Below are 27,000 nucleotides of genomic sequence, written 5' to 3' on the forward strand. Positions count from 1 at the left end.
GAATTGTGGAAGAAAAGCTTGGTGAAGAACAAGCTGGATTCAGGTCAAATAGAGGTGTCAGGATCAGATCTTCACTTTACGACAAATAGTTGAGAAAGCATGGGAATATAACAAAGATCTGTATTTAAGTTTTGTCGATCTGGAAAAGCCATATGATAAGGTTCCAAGAGAGAAGTTATTCAATACGCTACAGTTATATGGTGTCCATGGGGCATTATATCAAGCAATACTTAGTCTTTATTTGAGTTGCAAGTCAGCAGTTAGAATTGAAGGAAGTACAGGAAGATGGTTTAATGTTAAATCTGGTGTGAGACAATGATGTACATTATCATGTCTGTTATTCATTATTTATATGGATTACATTATGAAGGAAAGTGGTATTAAACATGATATCAGAATTGGAGATGTTAATGTCAGCTCTTTGCTTTATGCAGACAATGTTATACTTCTAAATAAATCCACTACAAATTTGCAAGATTCACTGACTAAATTGAATGACTGTTGTAATAAATATGATATCAAGGTTAGCACTAAAAAGACAACGAATATAGGTAGAATGGTTGAAAATGTCAACTGTGTTTTGAACGCGGAACAAGTAAAACATTTCAGCTACTTACGCACGATTTTTACTGAAGATGGTAAATTAAATTTGGAAATAGACAACAGAATCAACAAAGCTGGTATGGTAGGAAGTCAATTGAATAAATTCATATGGAATAAGAAAGAAATTAGTCGGAACACTAAATTAGCTGTATACAAGTGGAAGAAAAGCTTGGTGAACAAGACGGTGTTCAAACCAGTTTTAACTTATGGATCTGAGAGCTGGGTCAGAAGTAAAACACTTGACCAAAGACTAGAGTCCACAGATATGAGAGTCCTGAGCATAACAGGCATGAACAGGTGGCATCAATAGCAATATCATATTAAAAATGAGGATATTAGGAAAGAACTTGACATTGTCAGCATCCAGGAATGCGTTAGCAGAGCTAATCTCAGGTGGTAGGGTCACTTAAACAGAATGGGCGAAGAAAGATTAGCAAAACAAGTGTTCTCTGCTAGGTTGGCAGGAAAACGACCCAGAGGAAGACCAAGATATAGGTAGATTGATACGGTACAAAGTACCTTAGACGATAGAAATATAAGATCTGATAATGTTGAAGTCTTGACAAGTAACAAACTGATTTCGAGGAAAATTGTAGATATATTAAGTTTGTAATGATGTAAATTTTTTGTGTAGTACTATCATATCCTGTACACCACTTTGAGGGTACATGGCAGGAATTTGATGATGATGTAAACATATCTTTCATATGCAGGAAAAGTGGAGTCGTTTTCAAAATACATGTGTATTCAATTATTGAATTTCATCTACACCTTATCTTCTGAATTAGTTTCAGATAAAAAAAGATATCACATCTGGGCGGGTGTCTAAATGCACAGAAAAAGAAAAGTAGTAAATGGTTAGAAGAATAAATATTCTTAAATATTGTTCCCTTTCTCTCTAACTATTCTTAAATAGTTTATTCTCCCTAATAACTATTCTAATTCCTTCTACAGAGCCTGTAGAATAAAGAATATTAATAACTTTATACGGAATAAAAAATTTCAGAAAGCTAAATAAAATCGAAATATCAAATAATATATAAAATGTTTATTTTTTTCATATATATTCGCAAAGAATTTTCATGTGATTAATTTCCCTGAAATGAAATTTCTCCACAATGAATTTTTTGCAATCAATTTTCCCATGATGAAATGTCTAGACACAGAATCAGAGTAATCATTTATTACGGTGAATAATCATGATAAATATTTCATGAATATACTTACTTAAGATGGTGAAAATCGTGAGCTAGAGGCGATGGTAATAGAGGAAGATAATATCCAGAATGAACTATTACTCCATAAGGTGTTGTCAATGCCATCCATAACCACTGACTAACAATATGGGAACCAGCAATAACAGGTCCAAGATAAGATGGTAGAACATTTGACAGCACGTGCTCTACTGGATGACAATAAATGGCAGTGACAGCAATTGGTGATATCCATTCATGGTGACGTTTATGATAATTTTTGTAGAACCGCGGATGGTGAAGAAGCCTGAAAATTGTCAAAAAATACTTAGTTATCATGAAGGCAACTATGATATTGATAGAATTTCTGAAAGTAATGCTGTTCTTTTTTCCCTGCAAAACAACCATGTACAGTCATACCCCGAAGTTACGAGGTAGATGGGACCAACAAAAAGTGCATAAGTCAAATTCGCGTAACTCTGGGTATAATTTTGCATGTAATTTATATATACAAACATACAAAATATTAGTTAATTGGGACCAAAGGTTTACAAAAACACCTATATTTTTTAAGAAATATAATCATAATTGTAGTTTTTCGTACATAAAAAAAAAGAAAGTTATTTCGATGTCAATGGTTTCATAAAATCTAATAGATTCGTCTGACGGCATAATGTCTTTTTCTTGTCATGCAAAATTTTTTCATAGCAAGCTAATGATTTTTTTATTCCTTACCTTGTGGCTACAATTCTTTCCTCGTTAGAATCTATGTCCTCCAAAATCTATAAACCTTTCTTTTATGATTGATCTTACTGTGGATTCCTGTAGATCGAACTTCTTTGCTAGCTCACAAATTTTCATTCCACCTTCAAAATCCTTAATGTTGAGTTTTGTTTCCAAAGTCAATGTTTTTCTTTTCTTGCTAGCTGTAGAAGAATCAGACTTGCTTTCTTTGGATGCCATTATTATTTTTTATGTGATAACATGTTTTATCAAGAACATAACGTCAAACAATCGCAAGGTTTGTAGACTATAAAAATCATGCATGAATGGAGGCCATGCGAAACACGTCAGTGCTTGTTCACAGCATGTGCAACACTGGTGAATGCGGTTGGCGCCAGAAAGATACAACTAGTGGTGAGGCGTGAAGCTGGACAGGAATATGTACATATAAGAAACTGCGTAACTCCGGATTCGCGTAAGTGGGGTATGACTGTAGCAGCATTCATAAAAATAAAAAAGTGCTCATTCACTACATTTTCTCACTGTTTAGTGTGAAGCATCATATATTGTTTAAGAAAATTAACGTATTTATTAATAAATAAAATTATTTACTTCTTATTTCCTATATTTCATAATCAGGGATTAATACACTTATATTAGACGCAAGCACACTTGAGCGACAAAGATGAAAAACTGGATCTGGATCATAAATTCTTTAGCTGGTATGTGTCTAGGTGCAATGGCAAAGTTTGGCTGCCACTGAGTGCGATGTCATCTGCTTCAAGAGTAGTGGTGAATTTATGATCCAGATCAAGCATGGAATCTACAACCTTCCCACCACTGAGAACAACAATATTAGGCCTGATGTAGTTAACATGCTATCACAGGCAAAACCTCCTTGAAGCAAACTGTCCAACAGGGAATATAAAGTCCTGCTACATCTAAGAAATAACAAAATAATAATAATCCTGAAAGCAGACAAGGGCAGTGCTGCTATCATTTTAAGCCATAAGGATTATTAAAAAAAAAAAAATAACCACCTTTCTTAAAGATCATTCCACCTACTGAATTATGACCCCACCCATACACAGATTACAACCATCCATAGAGTATTAAAAAGTGTTACTTCCTGGCCAGCAGATTTAACTAACAAACTAAAACTCTACAATTCCAGACCCATCCCCCATATTTATGGACTTCCAAAAATCCATAAAGAGGATGTACCTTTATGCCCACTTATAGCTGGTATAGACTCATCCACCTACAAACTAACTGAACATTTAGCCAAAGTGCTTTCCTGTACTACTGGCAATACCTCGTCACATATCAGCAACTCAGCCCATTTTTAGTCCAGTATACAAGATCTTGCACACTGACTTAATGATTAGTTTTAATGTCTCCTCTTTATTCACAAATGTCCCACGTAAAGACCTTGGTACTTATCCAAGCAGAATTTCCTCCAGATATCTCAACCCTGTTTCAGTTCACTATGAACTCAGGCTATTTTTGGCAAGGAAAATTCTACAAATGAATTCAGGGTATAGCCATGGGTTCCCCCCCCCCCTTTCTGGTGAACTTTTCATGGAGACATTTGAAAAGAATGCTCTAAATTCCTCTCCATAAACCCCACTATTTGGCCATCCATGTGGATAATGTATTGGCCACTTGGCCAGGACACTCTCTTATCCCATTTAAACAGCCAATATCCAAGGATCCAAATCACAACAGAAATGGAAAGTAACAACAGTCTGCCCTTCCTAGACAACCAAATGGATCCCTGATCTTCAGTCTACAGACCCCCCTCCTCCCCATACACATGCACACAGGAAGATACATCGATCAATAGTCACATCACCCCTCCCTCCCAACTGTTTGGAAGTATAAAAACCTTAGTTCCACCAAGCAAAATTCATTTGCTCAGATAACAATGCACTCCACATAGCTCACCCACATAAAAAAAAAACACTTCTTTGTCCAATGGCTACACCTCACACCAAATGCAAAGAATTTTGACACTGCATATTCACATCATCCTTTCCCCTCCCTCACAAACATAGATTACAACAAATCTATGACCATCCCTTATATCCATAGTGTCTCAGAAAAGGTGACCAAGATCTTAAAGTACAATCTTGTGACCACTTATAAACCACACAACAAGCTAGCAAACCTTATCTGCTCCCCCAAAGACCAACTACAGCCTCTGGAGTTTACCAGGCACCCTGCAGCTGCAACCTTTCCTATTATGAATAAATAGATAGGACAGCCAACATCTGTATATCAGAATGCCAGGATTACATCTGATTACATCACCACTATGGCTACTCAGGATTAGCAGAATATGCCCTGTGGGATAACCAGCACAGGATCCAGTGGGGAAAAAAGCCACCTTACTCCACCATGCAGGGATTGAATTTCTATCTACAGAAAGGCATTCAAATTATTGAAATTCATTTGTGAGTGAAAATTTGAATTAGCATAAGTACATAGACATTGGTACTGTTTGTTGGTGATCAGCCAGTGGCAGCTTGTACATAAGCACTGCGACACTGCAGCATCTCCAAAGAAAAAAAAGGAAAAATTAAATTTTGTTTGTGTTTATAAATAATAGCAATGCTTACAATGTTATATAAATGCAATACAACATGTTAAAAGGTTACAGCTTATGTTTCGACATTGACTGAATAGTTAATAATTAGAATTGTTCGATTAACGCTTTAGATTACGAAACAAATGCACTGAAATCTAACACAGTGTTGGAATTATCACGTTCAGCCAACTGCAGCTCAACTTGCCGATATTCATTTGCACTTGTCATTGCACGTAACAAGTGAATCCGACACTGCTCAACTGTGAAATGCAAAACCTTTATTATTTGTGTGTGTTCGTGGTGGGGTGAAATATTTTTAATAAAGCAATTTTTTAATATGTAAATTTATTCATTAATAAATTGGTTACTGATTAGGAAAAAAATAATAATTATTTATTTTTTTTATTTTGTATATGCAGCACCCCCACTCGCCAGCTGCCACTGTGATCAGCACTAAAGAACTTCATTAATAACTTAACATGTATAAAACCAACAGTAATCACTTTAATGAATTAATGAATCAATCATAATCCTACAAATTCGCAAATTAAGCTAAATAAGTTGCTTGATGAAGTTATCAGTTGGGATCAAAACACTGTGGATAAACTGAGCACTCATTTTGGAAGAACTCTTCGCTTATATGGCCCCCCCCAAAAATCCATAAAGAAGGTTATCCAGTAAGACCCATCGTGAATTGTATTGACGATGGGTCTCCCACTTATCGAATTGCTAAATTTTTGTCACATTCATTAACTGCCCTTACTGGACATAATAGATCATTCGTCAAAAATTCGACACGTTTTCTTGAACAAATCAAAGAGTCTGACTTGTTAGCCAGTTTTGGTATTGTTTCCCTTTTTACCAATATTCCATTAGCTGACACTGTCAACTTACTATATGATGATTACCCTCCTGATATTGCAAAGATTTTTGAATTTGTTATACATTCAAGATATTTCAGCTGGAAAAACAAGATCTACAAACAAGTTGAAGGTACTGCCTTAATGGGTAGCCCTGTCTCCACCTTTGGCAAACTATTTTTTGAAACATCTCAACGACACCTTGTTTTCTTCCATTCATCCCCAACCCTCTCTTTGGTTTCGTTATGTTGATGATGTCTTTGCTATTTGGCCACATGCTGAAGAGGAACTTACCACATTTCTACAACAGATAAATAGCCTTCACCCATGCATTCAGTTCACCATGGATAAAGAAAAGTCTGGTAGTTTACCATTCTTGGACATTCTCCTTACATGTACATTCTCTGGTGCTTTGTCAACAAGCATCTATCGAAAACCTAACTTTACTGGCAGATACATTCATCAAAAGTCTCATCACACCTCAAAAAATCGGCACTATCAAATCCTTAATTAATAGAGCACATAAAGTGTGCTCCTCCCCATTAAGCTTACAAGAACTTTTCACTATAAAAAAGTTAATAGAATCTAATGGTTACAACCCTAATCAAATTGACTCCTATGTTCCAACACCTCAGGATTCTTCAACAGACCGCAGAGTTCCAATCCCTTTTATTTCAGATCTCAGAACCGATTGGCAGAATTTTGAAGAAGTATCATCTTATTCCCACATATTTTCCTATCAACAAAATTTCTCACTTGTTGCCATCTACAAAAAACAAACTGGCACCTCTATCATTAGCTAGCGTTTACCAGATACCATGTGAACGTAATTTATCCTACTTTGGACAAACAGGCAGTTCTGTGGAAAAAAGAATGAAGGAACATCAGTATTATATCGAATACATGAAACCTCATAAGTCTGGTCTAGCACAACATAGCATTGACACTAAACATAATATCCAGTGGGATAAAGCTTGTCTTCTCCACAGATGCAGGTTTAAATATGAATGCCTTTTTAAAGAAAGTTGCGAAGCCCTTTTACATCGGCCGAATTTGAATCAAAATAACTGTCTCTCTCTCTCTTCCAAAAGTTTGGGAGATGCTCATCTTATGCAGCTATCAATGAAATAGTTTTTAAGAATTATTTGATAATATTTTATTAATATTAATCTTCTGGCACTCGGCAACAATTTAATTGGTATTCCACCAACTGTTCTGTACAAATTCACCCACACATTCTACTTTGTATTCCATTCCTTTAACTGTTTGTTCTACACTGATGATGTACTGTTACTTTCAGTATGAAATATCTGTACCTTTAATTCATTAAAGTTATTACTGTTGGTTTTTATACGTGTTAAGTTATTAATTTTAATTATGCCACAGGTACCTCTAAAGATTAGACTAAAGAACTTCAAATTCACTCACACATTCTACTTTGCATTCCATTCCTTTAACTGTTTGTTCTACACTGATGATGTACTGTTACTTTCAGTATGAAATATCTGTACCTTTAATTCATTAAAGTTATTACTGTTGGTTTTTATACGTGTTAAGTTATTAATTTTAATTATGCCACAGGTACCTCTAAAGATTAGACTAAAGAACTTCAAATTCACTCACACATTCTACTTTGCATTCCATTCCTTTAACTATTTGTTCTACACTGATGATGTACTATTACTTTCAGTATGAAATATCTGTACCTTTAATTCATTAAAGTTATTACTGTTGGTTTTTATACGTGTTAAGTTATTAATTTTAATTATGCCACAGGTACCTCTAAAGATTAGACTAAAGAACTTCAAGATTGCACTTCTTCACTGATTTCTGGAAAGAAAATGGTCAGTGTAAATTCAGAATCAAATCTACCAACACTACTCCTAATTCTGAGAGCTACATTGGAACAACGCGAAAACTGAAGGTACAAATTCACATTTAACACATTATCCTGTTCCTCTAACAGGATAATGTGCAGCCTTATACAAGCACACAAATGACTGCACATTTTCACTGTCTGGAAGCATCTACTGTACAATTCAAACAAACTTTTCTCAATTTTCTGATTAACTGAAACTGTTCAAACATTTGACAGGACATCACGTTGAGTTAGATGATAATAAAGTCAAACACTTATCAAAATATGGTTCTGTGAATAAGATATTTAATTCTACTGAAATCCCCTCCCCCCCCCCCCCCAAAAAAAAAAAATTTTTTTTTCAGCATGCCCATTTAAAAAGAAGTGTAATTATTATAAGGCTTGATTGCTTTGTTTTGGTTTTAAATAATTTTCATTTTATGGACATGCATTAAATTTCAATTAAATCTTAATGATTTTACAGTATATAAAGAAAATGCCATATTTTTCCGTATATAAGACAATACTTTTTTTTTTAATTTTTAGACCAAAAATTGGGAGTTGTCTTATACATGGGGGGGTAACTGGTTGAGAAACCCGCAGTTGCCATGCCAAAACTGCAGGTACCTTATCTCTGTGAAACAGGCTTCTGCCAATCACTAACCTGTCGAATGACATCATATTAACTCTGATTCTGAATAAAGCAATCAGAACTCTGAAAGCATTCATGCATCAGCAACTCCATTGGCAGGGTAAGTTAATGCATTAACAATATTTTGAGCACTAGCCCATAAAAATGTCCAAAAATAAAAAATGGTTGTCATATTCTTCAATATTCAAGTGAAAAGTCATCAATTATGTAAAATAATGGAAATAAACCTCAGAGAGACAGTTTGGACCTCCTCTCACTGAGTGTATGATTGGACAGTGAAGAAAACAGGAAGAACAACTACTCAAGATGCCAAAAAAGAAGAGAGACTTAAGAGGAAAACCAGCAAAATAGCCAAACTTGGAGCAGAGGCTTAAGACTTGGATTATGGAGCAGCGCCAGAGTGGGATATGTGTGTCAACCAAGCTTATTCAATATGAGGCAAAAAGATTTGCAAGAAAAATGAACATTGTCGATTTCACAGGAAAGGCAAAATGGTACTTCAACTTCATGAAGAGAGAAGGGTTGGCCATGAGAACACGAACCAAGTTAACCCAGAAAATGCATCTTAGTATATATCTTAAAAATATTACCTAATTACTAAATATACTTTGAATTTTAAAAAAAAACATCAAATGTGTTCTGTTTTATCTTTAAAATATTGATTTCTTAATTTTGGATTCATCCTATATGCGGAAAAATGTGGTATATAACATGACTATTTGAGTTTATTTGCATTTATACCTACCTATGAGAATAATAAAAGAAAATTTCTTCTACTATAGCATATATAAGAAGGTCCAACAATATTTTCCAGAAAGGTGGAATCTGTAAACTTGAATCGTAGCCTCTCCATTTTCTCAAATAATAACACAAAATAATTACTGGCACTGCCACTACAGTTTGGTTAAACAATACCTGCATTATTACCTGCTTCAGACGTTGAAGTGATACCCGCTGAAATATTTAGAGAAAAAAAATCTTTATAAACTATAAAACTGTTCTATACCATAAAATTATACATATATGTGGATATATAGAAATTCAGTATGTTTAACATGCTAGCTATGTCATCAATGTTTGCCTATTGTTCTTGACAACAGAATATACTTGTATCTATAGGCAACAAATATTCACTATATAAACACTCAACCCTCATGTATTCTAAACCTACTTGGCCTTTGGCTTAATTGTATTTTACATTGAGGTCAAAGTATAATGGTTTGTAACATTATGAAATTTATAACAATAAATTGATTATTCTAGATTTTGTGCAAACATCATTTTACACATACACAGTGTTTAATTTTCATTTACTTAATGAAATGATGGAAATTAATTCAGAATGTTTTTCCTTTTCATTTAATGTGGTTTTAGTGATCAGTATAATTGGACTGTCATATTTGATGAACTGATTTGTAATAGCACTTCTGCTATTTGACCAAATAAGTCATAGATTTCAGTCCCACTGCAGGCATGGAATGTTGTGAATGTCATTAGGTAGAAGATAAGTTTCATCACCTAAGACAATGTTTCTCATAGCAATAGCAGTCATGTACCACTTTTTGGGGGTATGACCTCATTGTCCATGCCTCATTCACCATCCTAGAGGGAAATAGGCAAATCAAAACTGTAATAAACAACATTACAATTTTGATTTAACATTTGATTTTGCATTAATAAACAATTAATGCAAGAAACAGAACTGCTTTTGACCAGAAACTGGGCAGAGATTTTAGCGATTTAAAAGTTTTAAATTTCAAAACTTTCTTTTGAATGTGAGTGATTTCTTTTCACCATGTACTACATAAAATCCTTTATTTATCTCTGATGGTTAAGGTAATTCCACCATCCTGCTTATCAGAGGCCTGAAATTGATTGAAAAAAAGTTCCATGTTGATTATATAACTTTTAGTCCATGCTTAGTACTAATGTGCTATAGGTTTACAACCTTTTGCAGGTAAGATTCACATAAAAAATAAATGTCTTCCAGTATTTTTCAAAAAAAAAAAAAAAAAAAAAATCGCATTGAATAAGAAACTATTTTTTACTTTCTCGACTACTTTCATGATATTTTTGTTTCAGTTCATCAGGATAATTATATGAATAAACTGAAAAACTAGAAAAAAAGTAATAACAGTTGACAACTCTAGTGAAAATATTTGAACAAGACTAAACAATAGAAAGTGTGCATTTACTACTATGCTGGTTGCTGTATACTATTGGTAGATACAAGTATGCTGCGATGAATATTTGAAGACTAAACTTTATGTAAAAATCATCCCTTGTTTTTTATTGCACTGTAGAGGATGTTTCATCATTTCAGCAGATTTTGAGTGTTCATGAGAAAAAAAACAATCTATGTGGAGCATTTTGAATAGGACATTTTGAATTCTGTTGAATGGGGATATACAGCTGTTTACAGATGATGCAAAGTTAGGATGAACTATGAGGAGTAGAGCAGATACTGTGGCCATACAAGAAGCCTGAATAGACTGAGTGAACGGGCATGGGAGTGCAGATGCCAGTTCAATGTTGCAAAATGTAAAGTTTTAAAATTTGTAAAACAAAGATGGGATGTAAAATTTACTCTTGGTGGGGATATATTGTTGGAGTTGGAGGAAATAAGAAACCTTGGGGGTGATGGTGGATAAGCATCTAAAATTTAGAGGACATATTGCCAAAATTGTGAGGACAACACAATGCATTTTGGCAATGATGTTGAACACACTGACTTGTAGAAGTAAGGAGATTCTGCTTCCATTGTATAATGCTCTGATTAGACCACATATGGACTATTTGCCCACATCACTTGACTTGATATTGCCTGCCATTCAAGAAGATTAGCCTCGTATTTAGTCTTGAATATTATAGCTACTCCTTCTTTTCCTAGATTTTCATTACTTGAGTATAACAATTTGTATTTATTGCTCGCAATGATCTCACTGGTTTTTATCTTTTTTGTTTCAGTCGATCTGGTATTTATCCAGTTACTCAGCTAGCTCCATTTCTTTGCTATTCAGGCTTCTTATGTTGATAGCACCAATCTTGAACTCTGGTGATGTTGAGTTGGGGTATGTTTCAGAATTTGTTCCAGTAACTGACTTTTTTTGCTGTTCACTGTGGTTTCCTGGCAAAAACAACAGGGGCCTTGTGTAACCAGGTGATGCCCCAGCCGGCATGAAATTCTTGCTAAAATATTTTTCTTTTTTTGTTTTTCTCACATCTTTACTTCCCTCTTTAAACCTCTTATGCTACTAAAATATTGTAGATTTTTTCATGACGTCATCATCATCATAAACCACTCTTAAGGTGTCTAGAGTTTCACTTGCTCTTTTGCCCAACTTTATACAAAACCTTGATGTTAATACACTGTTCTAAATTCCTCTCTCATTTTTTTGGCAAAGCAACAAACATGCACGTGCAAACTCTACCACACTTTCAACTAGTGGTTTGATTGTTTTGATACAACTCGAGGCATTAGCACAGACAGGTCCAAACATGTACAGGATCTTCCTGACTCACCATACACAAAATAGTACAAGCCTGTTCCATGAATTTGTCACACCTTGTATGTCACAGAAAGGGATTTAAAATGTGAATAACGTTTTTGATTATTCATTTTTTCAATTTTTTTTTTCAGGTATTCTAAGGAACATTTAGGATATTAATCATGGAGAAGTTTGCAATCGAGAACAATCCAGAATCATGCAATTTTATTTTGAATATCAGCATTTGATTATGAGTGAATAATTTTACAAAGATCTGCAATCACATTTTCCAGATCCAGCATCTGAAGGAGAAGAACATTCATGAAGAAATTAGAGCACTGCAACCAGAAACATTAACAGCTGTCATAGAAAATGCCTATTTTTGTGAAGCCAAAAATGGAAGGCATTTATAGATGTGGTTTTTCGTAACTAAGATCTCCAGGTTCTGCATTTCATTATAGCAAAAAATAATTAAATAAAAAAGTTATTAAATGTTTAAACCCCCTTTGTGACTTATGAGCCACTCTGTATAAACCTGTTGTCAGTAAGAAATGCATAACTGCTCGGCCTGCCCTCACATAAGAAATAAATACATAAATAATGTGTGAGTGTGTGTAAAACTTTACTTCCCTCTTTAAATTTAAGAAATATACAACTGCCAAGCTTGGGTTATAGCAGTGAATCATACAGGCTTGGCAGCTGTATGTACAGTATTCCCCCCCATCTGCAGGGGATATGTTCGAAACCCCCCCCCCTTGGATACATGAAACCACGGATAGTACCAAACCCTATATATATACTATGTTTTTTTCCTATGATAAAGTTTAATTTATAAATTAGGCACAGTAACAGATTAATTAATCAACGATTTCGAAGTTCTATAAAGAGTACAAAAACTTATCCTAGTGCAGATATTGCTTCTGGTCATCACCTACTGGTGGCAGAGTTAAAACTTAGACTGAAAGCTGTACTTAAGAAACATCAACAAAAACGGTTTGATTTAGGAAAATTAAAAAAAAAAAAGAGATAAGAAACAAATTAAGTCAAGATCTTAATCAAGGGGTGGCACTTATCAAGAATGACGACATTATGAGTTTGATGAATCATTGGACAAATTAAAATCTGTCTTCACAGAGAAATGTACCAATACCTTGTGTCCTAATAGAGAAGTAAAAAAGAAAGATTGGATAACTGATGAAATTCTTTCTCTCATGGATTAATGCAGATCATATAAAAACCATAGTCCAACAAAATATAAAGAGGTTCAGAAAATTATTAAATTCAAGATCAAAGAAGCAAAAGAAATCTGGATGAATGAAAAATGTAAAGAAATAGAAATTCCACAAGAAAAGCATGATAGATATAATCTACACAAAAAGCTGAAAGAAACCTCAGGTATATTTAAGAAAAAACAATTCTGTATCCTTCGAAACAAAGAGAGAGAAATGATATCCAAAAAAAAAGATGACAAAATACAAGAATGGGTGAATTATATAGAACTCTTTACTGATGACAGACAGAGCCCAAAAAATGCTTATAAACATATGGAAGGTCCATGCATTCTAAGATCAGAGGTAGAATGTGCACTAAACTCAGCTAAAAATGGTAAAAGCCTAAGGCTTTGGCAGAAATAGTAAAATTATTAGAAGGTGACAACATTAATATATTAGTAAAGCTATTTAATAAGATCTACGATACAGGCATAATCCCTCAAGACTGGTTACAGTCGACCTTCATCATGCTACCTAAAAAAGCAAATGCGAAAACTTGTAATGACTATAGAATGATCAGCCTAATGAGTCTTGTTCTCAAAATGTTTCTGAAAATAATTAAAAAAAAATATATATATATACAGAAAATGCGAAGACACTATCAATGATACCAATTCGGCTTTAGAAACGGTTTGGGAACAAGAGAAGCTCTTTTCTGTTCTCAGATCTTATTCCAAAAATGTATTGACCAAAACAAGGAAATATTTATTTGTTTTGTTGACTTCGAGAAAGCATTTGACAAAGTCCAACATGCTAAAATGATTGCACAATTAAAAAGAATTGGATTAGATGGTAAAGACATCAGGATCATTGAAAACTTATATTGGAACCAAAAGGCATCAGTTCAAGTTGATGACATTATTATAGACTCCATTAACATCAAATGTGAAGTAAGGCAAGGATGTGTACTGTCACTTCTTCTTTTTAACATATACTCAGAAGCAATATTTCAAAAAGTCTTGATTAGTGTAAATGGTGAAATCATCAGTAACATCCGATATGCTGATGACATAGCTCTCCTGGTACACAATATTCAGGATCTTCAAAATCTTCTGAAACTAGTGAATGAAGAGAGTGTAAAAATGGGATTAAAAATAAATATCACCAAAACTAAATTCATGGTAATAAGCAAGGAACCAATTTTTAATTCAACACTTTCTTTAAATGGAAAAACCAATAGAAAGAGTGGCAAAGTTTAATTATCTTGGATGCTGGTTAATTGAAGATTGCAATTCAGAAATGGCAAGAAAAAATTTTCTCTTCATGAAATCAACACTGTGTAACTGCAGTTTAAATTTAGAGCTTAGACTATGCATGGTTAAATGCTATGTATGATCTATACTGCTGTACGGTGCAGAAACTTGGACCTTGAAGACAATGTCAATAAAAAGACTTGAAGCCTCTGAGATGTGGTTATATACAGACGAATATTAAAAATCCCATGGACAGCAAAAGACATCCAATCGGGACATACTAGAACAAATAGGGAAATCACGTGAACTTTTAGATACAACAAAAAGAAGGAAAACTGCATATCTTGGTCAGCTACTTCACAATGAAATATATCAGCATCATCATCATCAAATTCCTGCCATGTACCCTCAATGGGTTTACAGGATATGATAGTACTACATGAAAAATTTAAATCATTACTAACTTCCTATCTATAATTTTCCTCTAATTAAGTGTATTACCTACCAAGATGCCAACATTATCAGATCTTATATTTCTATCGTCTAAGGCACTTTGTACTGTATCAATCCACCTATATTATGGTCTTCCTCTGGGTTGTTTTCCTGCCAACCTGGCAGAGAACACTTGTTTTGTTAATCTTTCCTCTCCCATTCTGTTTAAATGACTATACCACCTGAGATTAGCTCTGCTAATGCATTCCTGGATCGTGACAATGTCAAGTTTTTTCCTAATATCCTAGTTTTTAATAATATGATATTGCTATTGATGCCACCTGTTCACACCTGTAATCTTTCTCAGGACTCATATCTGCGGTCTCTAGTCTTTGGTCAAGTGTTTTACTTCTGACCCAGCTCTCAGATCCATAAGTTAAAACTGGTTTCAGCACTGTCTTGTATACAGCTAATTTAGTGTTCCAACTAATTTCTCTCTCATTCTATATGAATTTATTCAATTGACTATCTTACCATACCAGCTTTGTTGATTCTATTACCTATTTCAATATTTAATTTATCATCTTCACTGAAAATCGTGCCTAAATAGCTGAAATGTTTTACTTGTTCACAAGTTCTCCATTCACAATGCAGTTGACATTTTCGACCATTCTGTATTTACATTGTCTTCATCTTTTTATTACTGACCTTCATACCATATCTATTACAACAGTTATTCAATTTAGTCAGGGAATCTTGCAGACTTGTAGCAGATTTATTTAGAAGTATAACATTGTCCGCATAAAGCAAAGAGCTGACATTAACATCTCCAATTTTGATATCATGTTTAATACCACTTTCCTTCATAATGTGATCCATATAGATAATGAATAACAGAGGGGATAATGTACATCCTTGTCTGACACCAGATTTAACATTAAACCATCTTTCTGTACTTCAATTCTAACTGCTGACTTACAACTCAAAGAAAGACTAAGTATTGCTTGATATAATGCCCCATTGACACCATATAACTGTAGCGTATTGAATAGCTTCTCTCTCGGCACCTTGTCATATGCCTTTTCCAGATCAACAAAACTTAAATACAGATCTTTGTTATATATCCCATGCTTTCTCAACTATTTATTGTAAAGTGAAGATCTGATCCTAACAGCCTCTATTTGGCCTGAATCCAGCTTGTTCTTCACCAAGCTTTTCTTCCACAATTCTTATCAACCATTTCTCAAGTACACTTGCATAAATCTTACTGGAACACTTAGTAGGGAAATACTCTGTAAGTCTCACATTCAGTTTTATTTCCCTTTTTATATATGGGTACTATGAGAGCTCTACTCCAATCATCCGGAATTCATCCCTCTGTCCAGGTTCTCTGTACTATGCAGTGCAGCCACTGTAAGACTCTTATACCACCATACTTCAGCATTTCTGGTCGAATATCATCTACTCCTGCTGCCTTTCCACATTTCAAGCCTTGGATGGCTTTTTCTACTTCAAGTATGGATACGAGTGTTTTTTACCACTGTGCTATCACTGCTCGTTTCATTTAGCAATTTTTCAAAATAAATACTCCATACTTCAAGGATATCTTTTTCTCCCATTTTCATTCCACGTTTATCATATCTAACTCCTTTTACAGCACTCTCTCCTCCATTTCTAAGCTTCTTTAACAATCTCCAGAATATTTTGCCACCTTCTTGAAATTTATTTTCTATGTTCTTGCCAAAGTCCTCCCATGACTTTTGTTTAGCTAGTTTTACACAGTGTTTCGCTTTCTTACATTTGTCTCTCTATTCTCTAAGAGCACAAGCTGACTTATTTGCCAGGAACTTTTGATATGCTTTCTTCTTTTCCTTCACTGCCTCTTTAACTTCCTGTGTCCACCATGGAATTCTGATTTTTCTATCCTTGCAGACAACCTCACCGCATGCCTCCCTGGCTGAATCAGTCAGGGTTTTCTTCAAGGCTTGCCACTAAATCTCCAAGGTTTGGATCCTGTTCTCAAACTCTTTCATTTATTCTTCAATAATCTTTGTGTATTTTAGCTACAGTTCACATCTGAAAGCTGCTAATCTTTTATTCTCTTTAAAACTTTCTTACACGTTATTTTTTTCAGTATGAAATTCAATTTTATCCTGCTCAAGACTAAATAGTGATCACTTCCAATTTCAAATCCTCTGTACACTCTGGTGTCCTCCACTAGGGAGAAAACATCACTATCAACAATAACATGGTGAATGAGACTTTTCTTATTCTTTGCCTCTTATCTCCATGTGAATTTGTGAACATTTTTATGTTGGAACATGGTGTTAGTAATAACCAGTCCATGTCCTGAGCAGAAATCCAACAGACATTTGCCATTATTATTAGCTATGCTCTTTTCTCCAAATTTTCTCAAAACATTTTTGTATGTCTGACAATCATTTCCTAATCTGCTATTTAGATCCCCAACAAGGACCAACTTTCCTTTTTCATTGTGTCACTTGCTTTCTCTGAAGCCTCAAAAAATTCCTCCACTTCTACCTTAGTACAACCTTCTGTGGGACCGACCATAGGCACAAATCAGTCTCATTGTCCAGTTCCAATTTTGATATTTTCCCACATGACTCTACTTGAGACTGCCTGCTATTCAAGAAGATTAGCCTCGTATTTAGTGTTGAATACTATGGCTACTACTACTTTTTGTTGATTGTCATTGCCTGGATATAACATTTAGTATTTATTGCTCAGAAAGAGCTCACCAGTTTTTGTCTTTTTTTTTGTTTCAGTCACCCGTATTTTGTCAATCTGGTACTTATCTAATTCCTCAGCTAGCTCCATTTCTTTGCCATTCAGGCTTCTTATGTTGATAATACCGATCTTTAACTCTGGTGATGTTGAGTTGGGGTGTGTTTTCAGATTTGTTCTAGTAGCTGACTTTTCGCTGTTTGCCCTGGTTCCCTGGCGAAAACAACAAGGCCCTTGTTTAACTGGGCGTCGCCCCAGCTGGCATGAAATTTTGTCATGTTTTACCATCATTTTGTATTTTGGTTTAAGCCAATAAGAATACAATTTTTTCAGCTAAATCACAAATTGCCAGCTCATCCTCATTCGATCAGTATCCAGGTAGATACCCATCAAGGTGCACCACATCAAACAGTGGACTGGCATGAACTCTGAGAGACTGCTCAGAGTGGTGGGTGAGAATCGTTCAAAATTTGCCAAGGCAGTCGCTGACTTCTGATAGGAGATGGCACTCAAAGAAGAAGAGGAACAGATTAACAACAATAACTAATAATAAAATAGAACAATTATAATATTATACTGTAATAAAGTTATCTGAATATGAATGGAATCTTAGCAAACTCATCGTACGGTTTTTATTATTATTTATTTATTATTTTATCAAGTCAAGAGCTTTCACCTTTTCACTTGAAAGGAAGCACTAAGTGGTGATGCTGACATATCCGAATTGCCAGCATCACCACTCCTGCGCTTTGGGGCCATTATTAAGTAAAATAAGGGTTACTTGAACACAAGCACTGCGATACCACAACAGTCGATCTGATAACCAAGAACTACTCAGAACGGTGCACAGTTTAAAACAACTTATGAATTGTTTATTTCTGGAATTTTCAATTTAATATTTTTGTGCTGGGGTTGACCGTGAATAAATGAACCTGCAGATAAGCGGGAAGCTATACTGCTTGAACCTTTTGAAGCAGAATTCAGTAAGATAGTGTTAGTTTCTTATACCACTTCCAAAAAAAACATTTTGAAAACTCATGCAGACTACTTAATATTTCAAATATCTTTTTAATTATATTCTTGTTTTTATACTTTACCCAAGTGTGAGCAAACAAAAGTTTATTACAACTAGACTATGAATGCTGATGACTACACCAAATTGCTCTGTAACCCATAAAGCATAGCACTTCCTTTTTGGAGGTATATATTGACAGACATTATGCAAGGGGTTATTTAGATTATTTCAACATTCACTGAATTCTCATTTGTAGGTTTAGTCACATAGATACTGAGAGCTAAATCAGTGGCAGAAGTGATATTTTCCATATCATTATTTATATCAGCACCGGTGCCTATTGGTGTCCATTGTAGGTGTCACTATTTTCTGCCATCCCTTTCTGTGCATCACCAGGTGACTCAATATTTGCAGATGCTTGCCACACCACTCCTTTACATCATCTGAGCCATCCTCTTCTTTCATGCCATCTATTAAAACAAACATGAAAATTTTAACTTTTCTGCTATCATCTGTCCAACAACTATGTCTAAAAAATGTTTTTAGTTTTCTTATGTTTTTAGCATTAGATTCTGTTTACAGTTTACTTTTGAGAGTTCTTCATTGTTTTCCATATACATGTATCATCATATTATCAAAGAACGCTCAATGATAGTTATCAAGATTTTTTGTTTGGTTATAAAAATAATTGTTCCTTACAAGGGGGGGGGGGGGGGAGCTTGCTACAGCTGTCTCTCATCCAGGATGTTTTAATAATATGGTGATTCACCATTTTCCTGTTATATAAGAAAATTGATTTTGGCCATTATTTCAGCTCTGATCATCTCCATGAGCCTAGCTCCGACCTCAATAAAGGTCAAAACATTTCTAGATGGTGATCCTTTTCATAAATCATATCGATATACAGGTTTGTTCAAAACTTTCTGGGATGATTATTATTACAAAGAAAATGTCAAGCCTGGAGTCATGGCATCAACTGCAGTGTTTTGGTGAATGAACATACATTTTTTCTGTTTGAGTGTCACAGTGTCAGGAATAAACAATGTGTGTGCATCTGGTTATGCTTAAAGTGGCTTTTGATGCGACTTAAGTATTTTCTCAACTATGATTATCATCATATTCAGGGCAACTACTTAAGCTACTCAAAGATATTCAAGTAGTTCAAAAGGTTTAAAGATGGTCAGACTTCAACTAAAAATGAACATTGCTCTGAATGACCATTAACATCTTGCACTGGTGGTTTGGTAGCTCATGTTCGCAAAAATGTCATCAACAATTGATTTCAAGAGCTAGCCTGAAAGGAATCTCATTTGAATCCTGCAACCAAATTCTAACAGATTTGGAAATGAGAATTGCTCCAAAGTTGGTGCCTAGATTTCTGGCTCAGAACCAAAAAGGATCATCGAGTTGCAATTTGTTGAGAGCTCAAAGATTGTTTTTCTCACGATCCAAATTTCATCAGGAGCATCATCATGGTTGACAAGACTTGGGTTTATGGCTACAGCCCAGAGTGCACACTTGTTTTCTTTGACTCTGGAGGTGTGGTTCATTACAGATTCGTTCCATGTGGTCAGACAATCAACTGTGCATTCTACAAAGAGGTTTTGAATCAGTTGAGAGAAAACATCTGATAAAAATGCCTAGAGCAATGGCAAAGTGGATCATTGTTCTTGCATCATGACAATACATTAGCTCTTTCAGCTTGGGAGTTTCTGGCTCAAAAAAACATCACAGTTGTATCTCACCTTTCTCCAGATTTGGCCCCCCTGTGACTTCTTTTTATTCTCCATAAAAAGCTAAAATCTGTACTTAAAAGACAAATTTCAATATGTAAATGAAATTAAACAGAATGTGACAGAGCATTTGGGAAAAACTCTGAAAGCACTTTCTGGAGATAGGAGGATGTGTTTCTATAGTCCATAAGCTCTTTTGTATGTATTTTAAATTAAGTCCTAGAACTTTTCAAATTGACCTCATACACATCCAAAAGGCATGCTGTACATAATAGAATAGAGTCCTTTCCTTTAGACACAGTGATTAGTATTCATTTTAGACAAATTATTGGAACTACAACCATGTTAGAAATAATTACTTTAATGTCCCGATGTTTCAACCTTCATATTAAGGTCATCATCTGGAGTATCACGTATATATATACAGAGACAAGTTATATTACATTTCAAACAGTATGCCAAAAAGACAATGATTTGATCAACCATTATTCTACTGGCCTGACCTCTAGTGGGGGGACTGCATTAAAGCATTTTATTACAGCAAAAGTGGTGTCCTAATTTAACATGAGAGTTTTTATATTAGAGTTAAGATCCTGGATTACTTGCAGTCCTATTTATAATTAACTCTTGGACAAAAAGGTTATGTGGGTAGAATATGTGCCTGCCTTCCATATTCTTGGGATTTTTATTAGATCATCATTATTATTAAGATTAGGGTGGTTGATAGGCCTGCTTAAATTTACATTCATAAGAACATAGATGGCACATTAAATTTAATAACTATGGTAAATCAGACCTTTCTGATCATCCTGAATACTCGACATAGAATTGACTGGAAAAGCACTTGTTGTTTACATCACATCAAAACTTAGTATGAACATAAATTTAAGGAGGCCTGTGAAATTCTTATCCACCACCCTCATCTTAACAATAATGATGGTCTAAAAATCCCAAAAATATGGAAGGCATATTCTACACACATAACTTTTTCATCCAAGAGTTAATTATAAATACAACTGCAAGTAATCCAGGATCTTAACTGTAATATAAAAACTCTCATGTTAAATTAGGACACTACTTTTGCTGTAATAAAACTATCTATATGATGTTTGAAGTTTATTTTTCACTTGGTTAGACTATAATAAATTTAGTTTAATCCTTTATCCAAGTGTAAGCAAACAAAGTTTGCACCTGAAAATATCTTCAGGACTGGAGTAAGGTAGTGCAGCACCAGGAAACTCCAAGCAAAGGTGGACCAAGCTCTCATCACATCTTGTCTCAGTATCTCCCATAATGCAAAACGCATCTCCTTGCGGACATGTATACTGCTATGCATTAAGGGAAGGGCCACTACCCAGACCGGTTTCAATTTATTGAGATCTCGTCAGTGGTGTTGCACTACCTTATCCCAGTCCTGAAGATATTTTCAGGCGCAAACTTTGTTTGCTTACACTTGGATAAAGGATTAAACTAAATTTATTATATTACTATCTGTATGAATTTGTTCTCTGATAATGTGATAAATAGAATATAGCTTTGATGTAGTTTTTTTTTTCACTAGAGATCAGGCCAGTAGAATAACAGTTGATCAAATCATTGTCTCTGTATATATATATATGTGTATACTCCAGATGATGACCCTAACATGGTGGTCGAAATGTTGGGAAATTAAAGTAATTATTTCTAACACACTTGTAGTTTCCATAATTTGTCTAAAATGAATAATAGGATAGAGGGAAATTTGATGTGTAATCATCTGCCTCCATATCCAAGTCATGACTAGTCATGAAGTTACTTCAAGCAGAAACCTTTGTTTGCTCATCATTGAGTAAAAGACGTGTGGATAGGCTTATGTGTTTGTCAGACATGTTGTAATAGGTTTCACGGTATGATAAGAACACAGATGGTTAAGATAACTATTTATTAACTTAAAAGCTAATATTTCGCTGGTATTATATCCAGCATCTTCAGAGCACACAACACAAAGTTTGTTACAAATGCAAGATAACCACAATCCGGTGTAACAGTGGGGCTAGTATAAGTGATTGCAGCATGCAACACAAAACTAAAGTCCTAATATGGTGCCATCTAGGTTAAAAAAAAAAAAAAATTTCAAGTTTTGAAATAGCAAAAAAAAAAAAAAAATTTCAAAACTTGAATTTTTTTTTTTTTTTAACCTAGATGGCTCCATATTAGGACTTTAATCTTGTGTTGCACGCTGCAATCACTTATACTAGCCCCACTGTTACACTGGATTGTGGTTGTCTTGCATTTGTAACAAACTTTGTGTTGTGTGCTCTGAAGATGCTGGATATAATACCAGCGAAATATTAGCTTTTAAGTTAATAAATAGTTATTTTCTTAACCATCTGTGTTCTTATCATACCGTGAAACCTATTACAACATTGAGTAAAAGATAAAAACAAAATATAATTTCTTGTCAAGTATAATTTACTTTGTAACCAAGTGAAAAACTTTTACAATTTCAAATATCTGCAGCACATTTATTTGCTTGATTCTCTTGCTCCCCTTCTCCATCATCACAGTTTGTTTCCTTGAAAATCAGAATAAAATATTCTAATTGAAATGACTACTCTAAACAGCTTCACTATATCATCTCACATTAGTCATTCATCCACCCTCTCTATTCAGTAAAGTGAATCTCCCTGAAATTTCCATTGGCTTTGTTACTCTTTTCTACCATTCTGATATTTAAAAATATAAACCAGATACAGAAATTTATAAATAAAAAAACGTGTTTACATAAAAGAAAATACAATATAAAGTTAATACAAGAAATTAAAAAATGGTGGGGAGGGGCATGCTGAAGTTAAAATCCAAAATTCATTAAAAATAGATTTCATTCTGATGCATTCTGTAGAGGAAAATCTAAAATTAAGAAACTTTCAAACTAAATTTCTGCTATAATTAACAGCTGTAGCTCATAATGAAAAATTAGTTGAACAATATAAAACTAGTATCTGTAATATCTTGAGACCTTACAGAGCAGCATAGAAAATACCCAATGTGTGTGCATGCATTCACAGTTCCATTCAGGTTAATAAATTGAGTATGGTATTAGTGGGAATTTGTTTTAAACAGTTAATGAAGCTAGAGACTTGGGTGCTCCTGGAACATTGCTACTGTGATTAAGAAGCACATTAAAAAGAACACTGACTTATAAGAATAAAATAAGGAAGTTATTCTACTAATTTACAAGGATTTGGTTGACCACAACTAGATTACTGTGCTTAGATATGGCTCCAAGGAGATGGGAAGATATTATCATTTATCATCATTACAATTTCATAGAGCAGTTGACATTTTCGTTACTCACTTTTCAAGATGCAAGTATCCAAAATGATAACTGGCATATGGAATTGTTCATTTGAAGATAAATTGAAGGAATGTTGTTTTCAAAGTTTAAGGAAGAGATGGAGGATATGAGATACAATAAGAAATACAAATCAAGAGATTTTGAAGCTTATGGATGGCAGAGGTAGAGCCCTTGGTCATCCCTAGAAGTTGGCCAGGGGTATTGTTAGGAAGCTTATTAGGGCTAGGCTTATGGTATGTTGTGAGTATGTCTTCGGTGAATGTGTTAAAAAAAAAAAATGTTATAGATATTTAACTATCGTGTTCTAAATTAATGCTCTCTCAATGAGTCCTTGGAAGAGTATTCATAATAATAAGAATTCTTCATGTGCAAACTTTGGTTTAAATATGTATATAAAAACAAGAATATAATTTCATTCAAGTATGACATGAAATTAAACCATGCTATACAATACAATACGAACCGGTGTACCGCGAAATTTATGAAAACAAATTAATTGAAATAATAATGTCGTAATTTACTCATTTATTTATTAGTGTCTGGTCTTCCCTCTTCTTGTGTGTGTGTGTAAATCAATCAAAATTATGCCTATTTTTTGCCAGATCATCAAAAAAATTAAAAGAATATATTTTTAGTGTGCTGCAGAATTTTAATAATTAGTCTAGGTGTACCGTATTATGGAAAAGGTTGAAAATCACTGGTATAGACGAAGCCCTTTGGTTGGAAAGACCTGGGTTTTGATTCCCATCAGTGACTTGAGGACTTTATTGAGGTCAGTGACTTTATCAGGTCTCGTTCGACTAAAGGTGAGTTAGCTGGTCTCATACGGAGATAGAGGGTTTTTTCCTCCCAGAAACTTGAGTTTCGTCCCTCAAAACAGACAAACTGGCCAGTAGAACACACTCAATTTACACACAAGAATACTTAGAGGCATAGGGGTAACTGCTTTATCCTCGTATTATGGTTGGGAAGTCCAAGGATACTTGGAAGGCCATGGGGCTTAAGTGCCTGTTAACTGCCGCTGTTGGATGGATGGATGGATGGATGGATGGATGGATGGATGGATGGATACAACAGAGCACAGCAAAAAATCTTTTATACAGTTTCAATTTTAGATTTTGTTCTAACAATGTAAGCCTATTCATTTTTATTACTTTGTTGGTTTAACATTTATAATTTTTATGTTTAATAGTACATAATATTATTTCCTGATCTGTATCCTCAAAGGATACAGATCAGGAAATTGATGATGTTTAATAGTTCTGACCAACCAAATATCAAAACACGTTAAAATGTGTTTTGATATTTGCCTTTGTAAATAAAAGCATTGCAATAGTTAATAAATTTTGGGTTATTATTAATGCAATTTTGCCCAGTTCTGAATTCTTTAGTAATAAGTAAGTTCTGAAGCCGTGTAACATTTCACACACACCCTGGACACACTGATGACTACTTTCCAGGCTGTTACTACACTGACACAGTATTCACCTATAAACAGCACTGCTGCTGCTGCTATGTGATCTTGGTGAGGATTTTTAGTAAGAAATTATAGCTTATCATTAATTCTCTCTCTCTCTTTCCTTTCTCATTACTTCTCTTTCTTTTAAAAAAAATTTTTTTTTTGGTCTTCTTTTTAAATAGGCTGATTCTAAAAAATATATCTTCATAAAGTGGTTTCAAAATAAAGTTACTAGCTTATTTCAAAGTATGCAAAATTGTATTATTACTTACAGGATAAACAGAATCTCGAATCTTATATTTCATTATGAATCCTGGCTTCCCTCTAAGATCAACTATGGTAAAAAGTGTTCCCACTGTCCAGTACATAACCAGCATAATCATCAGAGACACTAAAAGAAATATGCACATTATAATTATTTTATCATACATGTAAAATTTTTATTAAGATGCTGTAGGCTAATAGTCCTTCATGGATGGGATTTGCATAAATAGATAATGTTGTTATCAAAGAGGATATTATAAGGAAGCAAAGAAACTTTAATAGAGATGAATACTATAGTTACTGCTGAATTTATAGCTGCTCATTTCTGCTATAATTAACAGTTCTAGCCGATAATGAAAAATTAGTTGAACCATGTTTCTAACACCATGTTCTTCTCTTCAAGAGAAGAACATGGTGTTAGAGATTTGCTGTTCTGGCTTCACTGGTCTTTTCATCTTGCAGCTAGTCTTCCTCTCTCTCTCTCTCTCGCTTTGGTCTATATTTATATTATTATTATTAAACAAGACCTCATGGAGTCAAAGACTCATCTGGGAGTATACAATTCTTTTGGAGCCAATATCTTTCCATCCTAAATAGATGCTCTTTCCATTTCTCTCTGTATTCCTTGAGCTTTTCATTTATGTTGTAAATATCTAGCTCTTCTCTGATGTCTTTATTTTTTCATATGGTTCAGTGTTGTGCATCCTTTAATTGATCTTAAGTCTCATTTCTGCAACTTGTATTTTGCTTTCATCTTTCTTTTTAACGGTCCATGTTTCTGACCCATATAACAGAGTAGGAGTGGCCATTACTTTTTAAAATTTGAGTTGAGTTTCTCATCATTTATTATTTTTTATTGTTGTTCCACAGATTTTTTTTCCTGAAATTTCTTTATTTTTTTTATCTTTATCTTTTAGATATGTTATTGTGCAGCCTAAATAATTAAACTGTGTCACATGTTGTATTATTTTATTTTCTATGACTATTTTTGATTTAACATGATATCAGCCTTTAAATGCCATGATTTTTGTTTCCTTTTGTGAAATTTTTAAACTGTATTTTTGGCTTATTTTGTTTAATTTGTAAGCTGATTTTTGAGAGTCATCTTCATTGTCTTGTAATGTAATCTGATCATCTGCATACAGCATTTTATTGATAATGGTTCTTCTGGTTAACCAGATACCGTGTTTTATTGTTGTTTTCCATATTTTAATAATCTGATCAATATATGTATTGAATAGAGTTGGAGATAAGCTACAACCCTGTCTAACATCGTGGTTAATTTCAATCTCTTGTTGTCTAACTGTATTTTTATATCTTTATATAAACTTTGTATAGCTTGTGTAAATGTATTGGATACCCTTGTTTTTTCATTATATTCCATAATTTTTCTCTCTATTATTAGAACGCTTTTGATAAATCAAAAGCGTTCTAATAATCTATAAAGACCAGATGAGGCCATAAATTAAATTCTTATCTTTTTTTCAGTAATTTGTTCTGACATAAATATTGTCTATACACAATGATCTTCCATGTCTGGAAGCATTTTGTTCTTCTGAGAGTAAATTGTTTGCAATATTGCTA

The 27,000-nt window shown here is 34.0% G+C and overlaps 2 protein-coding genes across 6 annotated transcripts in view; one reads left to right on the forward strand and one right to left on the reverse strand.

The window, feature by feature from the left end:
* LOC150100748 (pre-mRNA splicing factor CWF19L2) overlaps window positions 1–12,575 on the forward strand; it is a 277,753-nt gene extending 265,178 nt beyond the window's left edge. For 2 of the 5 annotated variants that reach the window (XM_090402132.1, XM_090402129.1), the window contains one exon: window positions 5,529–7,710. Coding sequence is in view for 1 of the 5 variants with exons in the window: in XM_090402133.1 (XP_090258259.1) it covers window positions 12,120–12,128 (9 nt within the window). In the remaining 4 variants the exon portion in view is untranslated. Of the gene's footprint in view, window positions 1–5,528; window positions 7,711–9,261; window positions 9,373–12,119 lie in introns of those variants that run through there. The other 3 variants (XM_090402130.1, XM_090402133.1, XM_090402131.1) reach the window with 2 other exon arrangements.
* On the reverse strand, window positions 1,670–12,031 carry LOC150100749 (fatty acid hydroxylase domain-containing protein 2-like). The gene is made up of 3 exons (XM_090401827.1): window positions 12,002–12,031; window positions 9,225–9,433; window positions 1,670–2,103 (listed from the first exon to the last, which is right to left on the reverse strand). Exons 1-3 carry the CDS (start codon window positions 12,029–12,031, stop codon window positions 1,827–1,829), a joined length of 516 nt encoding a protein of 171 aa, XP_090257953.1. The 3' UTR covers window positions 1,670–1,826.
* Window positions 12,576–27,000: the final 14,425 nt, after the last annotated feature.

This window comes from Typopeltis vanoorti, chromosome 12 (genome assembly GCF_054136105.1).
Source record: "Typopeltis vanoorti isolate ZY-2024b chromosome 12, IOZ_Tvanoo_1.0, whole genome shotgun sequence".
Classification (NCBI taxonomy): domain Eukaryota; kingdom Metazoa; phylum Arthropoda; class Arachnida; order Uropygi; family Thelyphonidae; genus Typopeltis; species Typopeltis vanoorti.

What these genes read in the sequence shown, in the direction of transcription:
- LOC150100749 (XM_090401827.1), bottom strand. Translation starts at nt 12,031, where the DNA reads ATGGAACAGGCTTGTACTATTTTGTGTATG. An exon ending in CTTGTACTATTTTGTGTATG is followed by an intron (nt 9,434 to 12,001) that starts GTGAGTCAGGAA and finishes TAAATATTTCAG; the next exon opens with CGGGTATCACTTCAACGTCT. An exon ending in TTCTTTTATTATTCTCATAG is followed by an intron (nt 2,104 to 9,224) that starts GTAGGTATAAAT and finishes GACAATTTTCAG; the next exon opens with GCTTCTTCACCATCCGCGGT.